General features: G+C 42.2%; 1 protein-coding gene across 1 annotated transcript in view; it reads right to left on the bottom strand.

Moving 5' to 3' along the window:
• The window catches only part of EPC2 (enhancer of polycomb 2), a 273,887-nt gene extending 266,465 nt beyond the window's left edge, over window positions 1-7,422 (bottom strand). The window contains exon 1 of the mRNA XM_078681762.1: window positions 7,005-7,422. Coding sequence (XP_078537888.1) covers window positions 7,005-7,157 — 153 coding nt within the window. The 5' untranslated portion in view covers window positions 7,158-7,422. The remainder of the gene's footprint in view (window positions 1-7,004) is intronic.
• Between the last annotated feature and the right edge of the window lie 8,401 nt (window positions 7,423-15,823).

Below are 15,823 nucleotides of genomic sequence, written 5' to 3' on the forward strand. Positions count from 1 at the left end.
AACCATATTGTACTTTGGTTAAAATATCATCATCATTTGCCCAGGTTTCCAATCTTTCCAGCACAATACGACTCATTACCTTGACTGAAGCATCCAGTAATGAGATGGGGCGATAATTACGCGCCTCAGATTTACTGCCTTTCTTAAATAAGGGTATAATAATCGACTGACCCCAAGAGGGTGGAAAACACTCCTCTGCTGCTGCATTAAAAGCCCTCGTTAGAATGGGTGCCCACAAATTCATTTCGAATCTAAGTAGATCTACAGGTACTCCATCAGGGCCTGGGGCCTTCCCTCCTTTACTATGTAACAGGCCTTCATAAACCTCATCCAGGCTTATTCCCAATGGTAGTGGCTGCCAAGCGGATATTTCGTGGGTTGAAGCTTCTAAAGGCTTCTGTTCGGGATTGAAGATGTTTGAGTAGTGTTCTACCCACGCGTTACAAGTAACATAAGATGTTAATTCTGGGATGCCCTCTGTATTCAAAAAGGGACTGTTGATAGTCTCCCAGTAGAGTTTACTATTTTGTGTTTCTGCCGCTAGGTTTAGATTATGCCATGCTTCTTCTTGTAGAGCCTTTTTCCTGTTGCAAAGGGCCACCTTGTAATTAACACGCAGTATTTTGATGTTAATTTTGTTGCGTGGTTTGTTACTTAGTGCCTTTTTGAGTGCGTGGAGGGACTGCGTGCAGTTGTTATCAAACCAGCCCAACCTAGTAGTTCTGGTCTTGGGTTGTTTCTTAGTGAATATTCCTTCTATGATAGTATTTATCTTGATAAAGCTTGAGAGCAGAGTTGCATGGTTCGGGGCTTCTCCAAGACAGGAGGTGATCTCGTTTCTACATAGCTCTACTACCTCCTTGTGTTTTTTTGCTGGGTCGATTCCGGCCCATTTAATCCTTGGGCCGTTCGGTCTCGTAGAGGCTATGTCCATGGAACAAAATTCCTTGGTGGGTGTCTTTGCTCCCCAACCCAGCAGGGTCAGCGTGATGCTATTATGATCGCTAAGGACCCCTTCCCTGATCCACAGGTTGGTGTATTCACTAAGATTGGACAACAGAATGTGGTCAATATTGGTGTTGGCATTCCTACCTGTGAAAGTAGGACAAGTACAGTTGGACTTGTTTTTATTGCAGCTAAGCAGATCTAGATCAAATTTAGCTAACAGGCTGTTTAGTAACGTGCCATAGTTACAGTGTGGAAAATGCAAACAGTCCGTGCTGTCTGCCAGATTACTATTGCCCATCTCTTTCCTAAAACCACAAGGATTACCCATTGCTAAAGGGCAGGGCTGGATATTGAAGTCGCCTACCCATAGGATTACTGCCATTCTACCTGAGGATCCGAGCGCTCTTTTGATTTCACTTTCCAGCGGGAATAGGATATTTCCCCTGGAGGCATCAAAGTTGTTATTATAAAAGTTAACTAGGATTAGGTCTTTGCCTTGATTAGATTCCAACCGCAGTACCTGACTGTGTGTTCCTACACTAGAGTATCTTTTAGTTTTAAAATTAGTAAGGTTGTTGGAAATTAATAACAATAGGCCACCCTTGGCTCTACCTGATGAAGAACTGGTAGCATCCAGACAGTACGATGTATAGCCTTCTACATAAATGGGTTCTTGACTCCATGTTTCCTGGAGACATATAAAATCGTGGCCCGCCCCAGTAAACTCCTCCCAAAAAGGGGTATTCAGTTTACCTGAGATGCCAGCTATGTTCCAGGTAATTATTGTATACCCCGCAGCCGTCACTACGGTCGGAGTAGCGCTATCTCGTTGTGAGACTGGCATAATATCTGGGACAGCCTTCTCAGCCCCTAAGGGCACTACAGATAACTCCAGTTTATCTACCAGTGAATCCTCTTCGATAACGAGAATCCTCCCTGGGGACGGGAAACCATCTAACTGTATGGTGTTGCTGGGATCATTAAGTAAAGATGGTACAGTGGAGACCGAGACATACTCTATCTTCTCATCTAGTCCTATAGCCCCCTGGGACTGGTCATTACTGTATGGGATGGCCGGCGGTCAATCGACCATTTCCAAACAGTCAAATCTGTTGCTAACAGGTACCCCTCTCCATCCCCCCATCGAGTGGTGATCTCTACTGGGCTGCCACGGCCGATGTACCCACTCTCTACTTCTATTCCTCTGTGGGTACCAGGGACCTGCATGGTTCCAAGGGCGCTCTGAAGGATGTGCCCAATTGGGAACTATCGGATGCTGTCATTTCATAACTCAAATATCCCGCTCTGCTTATTTTAATGGGATTGTTTTATCAATAATGAAAACAAGTTTAAATTGGGTGCTCCTATTTGCCACAGTATTAACACTAAGCTTGATTGTGACGGCAGGCCATTTGTTGTGGTTTAACATTCTTTATGTTAATATGATGTGGAAGGAGACACTGAAAGCCAGTGAGGTGCAACATGGGCACGGTTCCACTGCATAGCATGTACCTAAAACCTTGAGGTGTTATCACTGAGAATCGCAGAACCGTAACAACATTCCTAAGTAATAAACGTTTTAGTGAGAGGTTACTTGCAGGGATCAATGAGCAGAGAAGGTGAACGGAAAACCACAAAAATTAACTATGAATTTACAACCAAATAATGACTAAACGTGCGGCAGCTGTAAATCAGTCTCCAAAACGGAAACATGTTTTTAAAAGAAAAGAATCGCACATTGTGCATTTTTATTTTGAAATACACGTGCGTTTAACTGACTGGTGCGACGTTATCAGCCGCAAACGTATGCTAGAAGTGGTCTGGTCTCGTGAATGATGATAGTTATTAGAAAAGAGAGCAGCCTCCGCTCGTTCACCTCCACTCGGCTCAGCGCTACCTGCCTGCTGTGTGCAGCTCATCCAGGCCCCAGCCGCTGCCGCAAGGCTCGGATGCGGAGTTAGGGAAGCACAAAAGACGCCCCAACCCTTCTGGAGGCTGGATCGCCGCGGCCAGAGGTGCACTCGCCGGCTCCGAGAGGCGCGCTGTTTACCAGGCAGCCTCAGATAGTATCAGCTGAGCCGGGTACCGGCACTCACTGCTGACAGATCACCGCCCCACTCTCCAGGGGCTTTCAGCAGAGCCAATCAACAGAGCCGAGCGTCACACTTTTGACAGCTCGGAAAATGTCAGCCAATAAAAGCCATGCATGATGAGACAGCTGGCCAATCACAGCGCCTCGCGGCAGACAGCTGCAGCCAATCCACCTGCGGCCTAAAAAAACAACAACCAATGCAGCGCGTGTGGAGACATTCATTCAAGGAAATTGTTCAGATACTACAGCAGCTGCTCGGAACGGAACTGGAGCACGGGGCGAAGGCAGCCTACCTGTCAGACTGCGTGCACGGCGCGCCGCGGCAGAGAACGCCAGCGTCCCCGCAGCTAGAGACAGCGCGTTAGGAGGAGCAGCAGCGAGGCACAAGGCAGACCGACTGCGATCCCCAGCATTGTGTGCCATCGACCGACACCACGTTGTGAAATGTGACAAGACGCACACTGTGCACCAAGTCACCAGTCTTGCGAGACGGGCAGCATACTGCGAGTACAGACAGGAGCCCATCACGCACCTGCAAGACCGCCTACATATCCACCGCATCCCTTGTACCTTGCAACTAGTGCCCCACCCCTTGTGTGAAATGCAACCGCGAGACCGTCCATTCAGTGACACTGCATATTAAGGCACAGAGTCCACCTGCACAGCTTAATAACTTCTACTTAAGCGCAGCAACAAGAACTACTTGCATATTGTGTACGAACAAGACCATAAACTAGGACTGACTCAGCATGGTAACTCCCAGAAAATATTAAACTTTAAAAGATTTTACCCTGTCCAGCAAGTAGCAACAAGTCCACCTACAAAAGTCTCTATCCAAGTTTCTCATCGACTAGCCTGTAACCACAACTCGTGTATCTCATTAGAAATCGTCTGACTAGGCAGCAGACTACCTTTACATCTTAGATATGGTTCAAATTTAGGAAAAGCCCATTAACCTACTCCTATGGGGTCTCTCCCTCAACGATAGTAATAAATATATGTTGTTCCAAATAAAGTTATCAGGCAAAATTAATTTTCACTGACACGACAAACATAACGTTCTGAAGATGGTTATTCTCATCAGCATATTGCTTGCTTCCGCTAGCTGATCAGCTGCTTCACCGATCACCATGTTTGGTAACTAGTTTCCCTTAAGTATTATGCCAGGCTACTTTAATTTAGGGAATATATATATCTATAATAAAAGCTATATCATAGTTAGGTAACGGTAAACAATATATACAAATAATGTGCAACTGAAAACGGCGACATTATGCACAATAAAACACTGTTCTTTGTGCAAGAGATCCCACGCAGCCAGTTACCCTGCATATAATGCAGCGAGACGCTGCATAGCTAAAATATATAGGGTTCACAATGACCTACACTGTACATCGTGCAAGATAAAATTCCCAATACACAGTGGAAACAGGAGGTGTCAACCTCTGCAGAACAGGAAGCAGTCAGAACGGGCAGTCCATCCAGTATATTACGTTTTAATCACACCACATATGTGCGTGCCTGAATGCATGAAGAAAAACAACGTAATATTATTCTGCATAGAAGGTATATATAATCAACGAGAACTAAAGGAAAGCAATACCATGGACGTTTTTCAGCACGTAGACACCCTGTATCAAGAAACATCTTGCATAACGTCAAAGAATAAGAGCCTGCAGGCCGAGATCTTATAATACAGCAGCACCTGCAAACCTTTGAGAGACACCGTTCACAGTATCAATAGGATACTCGACAATGCACAGCATCATAAGCCGTGCAGCAAAAATGTCACACTGTAGTGTAAACAATTCAAGACAAGCAGTTAAACACCATGTGCAACACCTAGACACCCAAGACATGTACTTAAGTGCCCCAAAGAGGCACTGCACACCGATTCGCTCCAGAAACAATTACTATATTAGCAACACTTTAAGATGAACTACTTGGACAAGCGGGAGAAACTCTGTTACAAAGAACTCAACACCACAAAGATGTGCAGGTCTTTCGGTATTATCAGCAGTCTTCTAGTGGATGGTATCAATACCAACGAGACAGAGTATAAAGTGCACTAGTCTAGTTAAGGAGGCAACACTAGCCAAGACAACACAGCACACATCCAAGAAAGGAATAATATTGCCTTTGATAAAGAGCGCTGCACACTTTATTCCACAACAGAGGAGGTCGACCCAACAAAGTCAGAAACAAACATGCACACCAGAAACTGTTCAGTATCAAGATACACTGGATACGAGCACGAATCTAATTTTATGATTTTACTGAGACGAAATGACGGAGCACTGCACAAATAAATTATAGCTTCTGGATATGTGTTTGCTTATGCACTGTCATCAATATGTTTTGCGCTCTAAACACATCAGGGGTGACAGTTGAATTTAAACAGTAAGGGTGCATCACTACGCTTCGGCAATGGTATATTCAACATACCGTGGGATAGGCAATTTTACAGAAAAGACGCCTGGGGAAGTGGATTTCAACTACCACCAATGCATTGTTACGGTTAGTAACCAAATCATTTGAATTTAATGCCTAAATCACCCAAGACTAGTACATTCACCATAAATAATATCATTCTATTCACGGCCAAAGTCACGAATAGGACTGTAGTAAGTTACTTTTGTTTCTTTCAAATCAGAAAGATTCCTTGTCTGATACCTATGGGGAACTGAAAAAAATGACTCCTACAAATTCTCAGATTGTTGTCCCATTCATAAAATAATAAATAAAATAAATAAAAACACACATACATTTTGGCCACAAACCCACGTAGTAGATTACTTGTCTCGTAACCATTACATGTATTTAACAGCTGCATGAAAGGTGACACGTGTCTGAAAATCCTATCACAAACATTGCCACAGCAGACAAGCACCCTCCTCAAAATGACAGCAACCCCAATGAGCACGAGAAAACACTCATGTGTCAAACGAACAGCCGTTTGATTTAATCTCATTAAACGTGTCGGACAAAGATCAACTAACGCCTCTACAACATACAGGTGGTCAAAACAAGACAGACACATAATGTAAGACAATCTTCCTACCCAAGAAAGGAAACATAACAAGGACATTATCTAAGATGAACAATATTTTTGGGGTGGAATTTTAATTATCCACCAACAACCAAGAGAATGTATAATAAGCGAGATAAATCACATACAACTCAAAACAACGAGGTTCTAATTCGTGATAACGCCAGGACGAGTTAAATGAAAAATACAAAGTACGTACTTGATATGCCTAAGGTTGTAAAGGTAAGTAATTTGGTTCATCGTGATGTCTCTATAGCACAGAGGCATTTGCAAGACCACACAGATCCACATTGCAACTTCACATCGTTTTGGCCGCCTGTCATCTGTGACATGCATTCCACGTTGTAAATAAACACTTCCCGGTATCATGTAAACATTGTTAACATTTGGTATAGCTAGTAAACTGGTTTCATGTACACAAGTGGCTTTATCAACGCGGAATTGCAATACATCACTTACATCGTGCAGATGTAAACATTCCTGTTTGGCGTAGGTGTGCAAGTAGTAATTGAGGTTAAGGACTAGGACAGTAGATAACCGGACAGAATACCAAGTGCAAAAAATATTATTATATATTGTGCAGTTCAACTCCAGCCAGGGTCCCACTGAGCCCTTCAAACTGCACCGCGCATGCGCCCAAACAGCATACACCAATTTAGTATTCCAGTACATCATTTACGCTACTTTCCCAGCGTAACTCCTCCGAGCTAATCACAACACAGGACGTAAAGACAGGACGCAAAACATGGCGGCTACGTCAGTGGAGTGACTTACGCTACTCTGGTTACGTACAGTCCCCGCGACACCACAGCAGCTGCGAAGTCCCATGAGCGTAATCAGGCTTCGTGAATATCAATACCCTATTTACAAATGGTGGTGGGGAATTGGGAAATATAATATGAGAAATAAACCTACCGATTCCTCCTCCTTCTCCATCCCGGTCGGCATCTGCGGCACGGCTCGGTTGATAGAGACGCAGTCGTTGAGATCGGGCATGTCCGTGCCGCGGTAGATGGGTAGCGGCTTGGCGGCGTCTAGCGCCCGCGCTCGGAAGGAGAGTTTACTCATTGTTTTCCCTCTGCCTCTCACAATAACACCGACGGGGACGAGGGGGGTAAAATCACTTAAAAGTCTCGCTCACAAGGAGGCCCGGCACCCGCACGCTGCCGCCCCCAGCGCGCTCATGAGGGCCCTGGGGATGGCGGGAGGCTGAAGGAAGCAGGCGGCCCCGGCGTCTTCCCCCTCCTAGCTCCGGCTTCCGCTCGGCCGATTCTCAGCCTGCGCCATGGCAAACATGGCGGACATTACCAAGGCGCGAGCGATCCCAGCAGCCAGCGCGAGGCGGCGGCCGCACAGGGGGGTGCGCGCGCAGCGTACAGTGAGATGCTGTTGTTTCACAGGGATAGGGCTGACAGCACCAAGGCCCGACTGGGCCATACTCATTTATACGAATAGCTATACTGCCTATATCTAGAGCAGATCCTACAGGAGAATGCACACAACCCCCTCCATGCACGCACGACTGTCCGTCAGGGGTAACCCAGTTCACGGACGAATGTAGCAGCCCATGGAAAACCTGCTAGTAACCGGACCTAACAAGACGATTTCTACATTGATCTCTCGGCTAATTATGTTTTGTTCAATGAGCAACAAATAATCGTAAATGAATACACGTTATTTATTTTTACATATGTTGCATGCATTGTATCAAGCGAATACACAAGAATACTATTTGTAATTTCCACAGCTGGTAATGCACTGAATGTCAGTATTTTCAAAGCACATAATTCACAAGAATTTCTTCCTTATGGAATTAGCTGTCCTTGTAGAGCAATTGCTTAATCTTTACTTGTGCAAGCACAACATCCTTCCAAAAGTCAAAAACATGCACTGAGAGTGCACACAATTGAATAATTCAAATTAACGTTTTTTTCTGTTTTTTCACTCTAGAACACATATCATACAGTACAGTCAGTTCACTTCATTCAATACACGTTTCTGATTTAAAATGAATATATATTTCCTATGTAAGTGAAGCTGAGTAGGCAATTTAAATATTACATATTGAGTAATGTATAACGCAAGCCCAACAACCCCGAATACATGCCAACATTTTAGAACAGGATAGTGGGAGATTTCGAAAAGAGAATAGGAGTACTGCATTTTCACCATTGACTTCTACTGAAGCAGATACTGTTTGAGATGGGAGACAGTTAAAATAAGCAATTTCTGGCTTAAAAAATGGTGATTCTCCCGTTTGAATAGGATCTGTTGTTATGTATGACACCATTGTGTCAGGTCGGTACTTGGCTCCTGCTGGTCATGCTTCCTCGCCCATTGCTTAATTTGAGCCGTGGTTTCCAGTGCTCGGCACTGGCACTTAATTGTCAGCACCAGCTCTAGTGACAGTTCACCACATGGTAGCGCTGTCTGTTTAATTTTGAGATGAGCACAGCAACCATGTTTATTGAGTCAAATCGTATTGAAAATAAATAATATCAGCCTGTCACGCCATCATTATAGCTTTGTGTGGCCTGAAATAGTCTGCATTGTCTCAATTATAGGACTGCAATGGTTAGGTGTTATGTTAGTACTGTCGTTGGCAGTGCTAGCAGGGGCAATGTATGCAGGCTGCAGTGGCTTTTCGAGAAATGTCATGGCACATCATTTTTACAAATTAAGCACTGCTGTTCCCCCACCCACGATGCGACTGACCCGTGGCCCCTGCCTTCCCTGGCTCAAAAGATGCTTGTGGCAGGGTAGTGTATCGATCAATGAATGTGCTCAACGAGATCACACACGTTTTAGTGACTACCTGGGATGTTGACTTTGTATTAAATGCATGCCCAAGCTACAACCAACAGCAGTTATTTGAGGAATTCAGAGCAGTACCATTGTGTCTCTTGCACCGTACCCTCAAATCCTTCAAGGAAGAGAATCCTGCACACTACACTTACCTGAGTGTTGTTGCCATTCCATTGGAAACTGGTCTTCAAAGCAATCCTGCCCTGCACTTTTTTTGAGAAAAACCCGGGTACCTGTTGTAAAACAAAAAAACATAGAACATTAAAAAAAAAGAATCAGTATTCGGGTAGGAGCAAAGATTACTCCAGTTCATTATTTTCAAATATCTTTAATCAGTGTAATTAGACAATACAAGTAAAAAAACAATCAATACATATATAAAAGGCACAACAATCAATACACAAAAATCTAGTGAGTATCCATATAAAATTCATAAATTGTCACATAAAAACAGTAGCCCTCTGACAGCAACAAAAATGCATACTTTGATAGTGGGCAATGTTAGTAAATAAATAAAAGTATCTCTGCAGTAGTGAATATTTGCCACCTGGAGGATGGCAAACAAAAAATTGGTTCTGTCGGGGAGTGAACAATTTCTTAGTTGTATAACATATATTCCAATAACTTTTCTTACTTAGTTATACTTGGAAGTATTTGAATAGGAAAATCACACACCACACATTTTTCAAAAAAGAGAAAGGTTCTTATTCATCAATCCCTTTACAGAAATTCATTTCAACACATAAAAAATTGGTTGTCCATACAATAGGAGGATGGCCAGCAAGTAGCATTTTCTCAACGTTGAATACAATTTACAAAATAGCATAACGTGTAAGGTAGTTTGGGGTGACTGATTGTCACAAGGACACAAGGGGAGTTGAGAATAATACAGACCTCTCCCAGCAATGTATTAGGAAACATTTCAAACCGAAAAGCGCGAATGACATCTCTCCTAAACCACTGCTACTAGTGTCTCAAAATAAAGCAGTACTTGCTGGTTCATTTACCCTCTCAGAGATTGAATTGACCCACTTATTTCCAAACTCAGTAATGGAGTTCTTAGAACCCCGCATATCCTTGATAGCTTTAGCAAGGGGGTTCCTAAGCATTTTACAAACAATCACCTAATGACGATACTTGGAGAATCTGAAAAAATAGATAGAGGATGGGAAGGTATCTGAGGAAGGTAATCACAGACAGAGAAGCCAGATCTTAGTATCATGTTTGGACAAATCTGCAGTGGTGTTATCTTCAACGCTGGATGTTCTTCTCATATAGAGAAGTTTATATGGCAGTTTAAAACAGTGGTTTTAAATAATGATGCAATGTAGACTCAGACGGGCTTACTTAAGAATATAGCAGAGGAGTTAAAACAAATAAATTAATTCATGACAAATTTGGTTAGGCTGGTAGATAATTACTTATCAGGAGATGAAGAACCTGGCACATCAACGTGAAGGAAAGGAGTGGGCAATAATACTTCAGTTTATACTTATTTAATTAAAAGAAAAAGTGATCATATATTTTGTAGGGGATATTCAGCTCCTTTAATTTCGCTAAAGGGGAAAACAAAATAATCTCTAAAAAAGCATAGAATGTTGAATAGAAGTTTAATGAAGTCAGATACTAGTAAAAAGTCTCCCAATCATGCATGCCTCTGTTACCAAAAAGAAGCTTGAGAAACATCCCAACGCAAAAAGGCACACATAAAAAATGTTGGTGGGCTATCTAAAGGGACAAGGTTCAGTGGGATGATAATCTCACATCTCTGCAAATGAATACATTCCCTAAGGGGAGAATCAACAAAAAGAAAACAGAAGTTGTTGTATGAAGGGGGAGATTTGGAGCCGCAGATCATACCATATTGGGAACAGATGGAAAAAAAACAATTCAGGGACATGGTTTACAATATGTCCGCTTTGTATTGGATAACGATGGGATGGAAGTAAAAAAGCTAATATTTTTCTCCCTGATGGTGAAAAGATTACATTGAAATGCAGAGCAAGAATCAAAACTCCAAGGATTAACATTGGTTACATTTCAAGAAAAGGAGGTAGTACATGTCAAGACGTCTTAAAATAATCACGCTGGTTTTAGCAGCACTCCAATCAATCTATCCCCAAGAGAAGACATTTGAGAGCTCCTAAAATGATGTGTCAGGTTCAATGGAGGGAGTTTAAAAATAGCCGTGCCTAGAAATAAAGGGAGGATACGCATTTGGGTAGTCTAAATACTTATTTGAGTCCTACCTGGGATGATGAAGAAGAGGAATATAGTAGAATTAGTGCATTTGCTTAGGATAACATTTCTTCAGAAAATTTGGTGATTTACTCCTGGAATGTTCATGGATTATATGGAATGATAAAATCAGGGCGTTGACAAAGTTTTAGTAAAGAATTATATCCTATTGTTTCAAACAGACTCAGTTGTCGGGAGATAAACTTATATTTGAAGGGTTTCCACAAATATATTCCTGAGCAAGAACCGGGCATCCATCAATGAGTTTAATAACCCTAACATCCAATAGGCTATTCAGAAGCATCAAGCAATTACACACAAAATGTGACTGGATACAGTCATGTAAGGCTAATTTGTTTAACAACTCTGCTTCAGTTGAGAGTAGGTTTATTGTGAATGCATCTGTGATTCTAGGTAATAAATAGTTCAATAAGTGTTAGACAAGGCATCTTTTGACATGGTTTCCCCTGTCTTTTTACTTCTGGCATCCTGTTTTTGATTGCATGCTGGACTACGTTTTTGCTGGTGTTTGGACTTTGGGCACTTTACCACTGCTGACCAGTGCTAAAGTGCATGTGCTCGGTGTCTAAAATACAATGGCATTTGGTTTCTCCAAGATTGCCATATTTGATTTACTAGTAATTCATTTGTACTGTGTACTACTTGTGCACAGGATCTGTAAGCCAAATGCTACTAGTGGGCCTGCAGTACTTATTGGGCCACCCACATGAGTAGCCCACCAAACGTGTCTCAGGCCTGCCACTGCAAAGCTGGTGTGCACAGTTTTTTAACTGCCATGTCAAAGTACACCTACTTGCCCGACCAAACCTTCCCTTTTACTACTTGTAAGGCACCCCTAAGTTAGGCCCTAGGTAGCCCAAGGGGCAGGGTGCTGTGTACTTAAAAAGTGGGACAAGTGCTTTTAAGTTTTGCATGTCCTGATAGTGAATAAACACTAAATTCGCTTTTCACTAGAGCAAGGCCTATCCCTCCTATAGGTTAGCGTTGGAGCTGTCCTGTAGCATTTTACACAGCTAACTTCCAATTGGGAGCTGATAGAAAATTGGTGTCCCCGGACTCACAATTTAAAACACATATTTTCGTGAAGTTGGCTTTTAAATTGCAGGTCTGAAAATACCACTTTTAGAAAGTTGGCATGTTCTTACTTTAATCATTTTGTGCCTCTGCCTGCTCCTAGAATACACATCTGGGTTGGATGACAAAAGGGCTTTGTGAATTCACTCTAGAGTGGTGGGAGGAGTTGACACTTGAACCTGAGTATGGCTGTTCCTGTCCCCACACAAAGAACTGCATACCCCATGTACTATGTCTGGAGCTAGGGCCAGGAAGTGCAGGGTCTTGTGCACTGAAAATACTTTTCTTTGACGTCTCCCTACTTCAAAGGCCAAAATGGGTATAGGTACTGGACCTTTGACACCGTAACAGTAAAAACATTTCTGGACTGATGACATTCTGCCAGGAAGTAGAGCTGTTGGACTGCCAGGAGGGACTGCCACTTTGCTACTTGCATTGCCACATAGGACTGCTGTCTACTTCTTCTTGCCTGGGACTGAGAGAACTGGACTTTGGTTTCTGCATCCTGCTTTCTAAAGTTTTTCCAAGGGCTTGAATTGAGCTTGCCTCCTGTTGGAAGTCACCGGGCCATCAAAGACTTCTCCTTCATCTTGCTACCAGCACCTGGGCATCTCTACTGTGGGTCCTGACATAACAAGTGGTGCCAAACCCAGTTCTGGACCCTTGGATGTTATTCTGGTGCTGCAACCAAGAAATCGAACCATCGACTCCAGGCAACACTTTAGAACCGACGCATTGCTGCATAATCAACGCTTCCTTGCACCGAAGCTTCGGTCCTTGCTCGCTGAGTGCATAACACAATGATCGCGACCTACAATTCAAGCCTCGATGGCGCAGCAGTTCCTCCTAAGTACTGCCGCCATGAGAGTCTCGAGCACCCCTTCACCAAAGTCCATGACGCACCGCTCCGACGCAGCACCTGCAGCCTTGTGGTTTAACATCGACACTGTGGAATCGTCTCACCTTGCTGTGACATCAACGGATCATCTACACCGCATTGCATTCAGGACTGCAGGTCTTTCACCTTTAACTGAAGCATCAGCTCCCTTCATAGCATCGTCCGTGGGCGTTAGCATCTCAACATTCCTGCATCGCCTCCAGGAGCAGACGCCTCATTATGCTACAGTGATGCCTCACCTCCTTTGCACAATGCATCGTCCCCAAACGCCAACGTGCCAACAACCTGCATAGTAGTAAGGAACCGATGCATCACCTGCCTTTTTGGCACCTCACCTCCTCTGCGCATCGCACAGTCTTTGACTTTCTGACACATTCACGGTACTGTAACGGGTTCCGTGTGACTCCTGTAGCTGGCCGGCCCTCCATCACAGTCAGACTAAACTTGTGGATTTGTCTCGGTCAAGCAAGACCAAATAGCCCCAGTTGGAGCTATTCTTTTCTAAGCACTATAACTTCACTTAATATTAACCGATTGATATCTTGACTTGCGCACGTTGGATTTTTATTGTCATTTTGGTCCTGTTTTTCTCAGATAAATAGTGTGTATTTTTCAAACTGGTGTGGAGTACTTTTGTGGTGTTTTCATCGTGTTACTGTGTGTGTAGGCACAAATACCTGACACATTGCCTCTTTAGTTTAGCTCGACTGCTCAGTGCCAAGCTACCTGAGGCTGAGCACAGTTAAACTTAGTGAGTACTACACTCACCCTGATAAGACTTTGAGTCCCTGCAGGGACAGGTTGCAAACCACTGTCACCTAGATAACATTAAGAATAACGTTTTTTATGAAGACATGAGCAAAATATGTGCAATGTTTCCAAATACTCTGATAGCAGTGATGGGGGATTTTAATGTACACTTGAGTCCCATGCAGGAATTTCTATGTTATTATGACCTATTATCAGCTTTTAATATCCCACCTGCTGTATCTCCAAACTGTATTAGATCCAAGGAAGCTTGTGGAATGCAAAAAAGCATAGACAGGGTTTTATGGGCCTGAATGCTCATTTTAAACCCGAATTCAGTAGTCCAAACCTTTACACAGGGAATCAAAACTGGGAGATTGATTACATGTTTATTCAAGCATAGCACTTTGGGCTAATGACAGACTTTCAGTTCGTTAATATAAAAGATAGTGACCATCTCCCCTTTGAAGCATATTTGAATTTGAAAATAAATTAAAGTAGGGGAAAAAATTTACCCCTGAGAGTAGAATTCCCTAGATGATTAACAACTCGCATTAATGGAAAACATTTAGCTCTACTCGCTAAGATCCAGGGCACATTGAATTTAGAGAACTCAGTAATAAATAATAAATGAAATGGACATAATCAATTGGTACGCAAATTAATAAAAAAAGTTATTAATTTTTTTTAAATTTACTTTGAGAAGAAAGAACTATAATCTTAAGAGTGGGTTAAAGTTACCAACAAAGAATTTGGTTTGGTTCGAAGCACAATGCCAAAATTAAAAAAAGGAGCTAAGAAAGTTGAAGCAAAGAATTATAGAGGGATGATAAAAATATTAAAGGAGATTGTGAAATTAAGATGGAATAGAAGTCCAGGATCAAAAGGTACAATGCTCAGTTTTATAACTCAACCTGGGAGTAAATTACATCAGCAATCATTTCAAATGATACGTCGACATTTTGGAAACTAGTTCAGTAAGGGTTTGGTGGTAAATCAAGGGTATGGTTACAGAAGAAGCTTGTGTAGGTTACAGCTAACAACTCTATTTGAACGGTGGTTGTGACCCCCTGTTGATTGATACATTGCTAATGAAGAGATACTTCCCTTTATAACAGTACATTCTTTGAAGACATTGTTTCCTCTCAATCTGTTGAGAGCGGCAGGTCCAAACGATCTTCCCCCAGTGATAATAAAGTTAAAAATTGAGTGGTGGGAAAGGATATTCGTTCAAGTATTACAAAGTATCAATCAAACAGGGCAGTTCCTAGATGGCTGTAAAGAGGTAATTATTAAGTCTAAGTGTAAAAAGAATTATCATTCCATTCTAAATAATTATCAGTTAATTAGTTAATTAAATATTGGAGCAAATATATAAATGATAAATTAATTCTCCCATTTATAAAGGATTGGTTTGAGGTGTATAATCTAATTCATATTAAACAAGGAAGTTTTAAAGATAGTCTTTTGACCATAGACCATTGTGTCAGCCTTTGGACGATGGCCTGAAAGGCAACTGAAACATGGTACTTTGTTTTCTCGTTTTGTAGATTTTCGGGCAATATTTAATTTAGTTCATAGAGAGGTTTTATGGCCAAAATTAGAAGACCTGAAAATTCCAGGAGGTCTATGAGCCATATTGAAAGAATTACGTAGGGTTAATTGGGCTAGAATTAGATATAACTGGTACTTTACCTAGGAAAATCCCAAGAGAGAGCAGACAACTTCAAGGCTGCGTTCTAGCTCCTACTCTACTTGCTGTTTATATAGCGGATATCCTGAGAGCTCTTTAGAATCATAGTAATGTTCACCAAGGTTGGGCTGTCATCATGTCTTTTGGTCTACACTACACTGACAAATTGGATCACAAGTGAACTTAACTGATTTTCATAAATATTTCACATTAAATAAAATGATTATCACAATGAATAAAACAAAAAAAATCAGTTTT

Source organism: Lissotriton helveticus, chromosome 3_1, assembly GCF_964261635.1.
Source record: "Lissotriton helveticus chromosome 3_1, aLisHel1.1, whole genome shotgun sequence".
Lineage (NCBI taxonomy): Eukaryota > Metazoa > Chordata > Amphibia > Caudata > Salamandridae > Lissotriton > Lissotriton helveticus.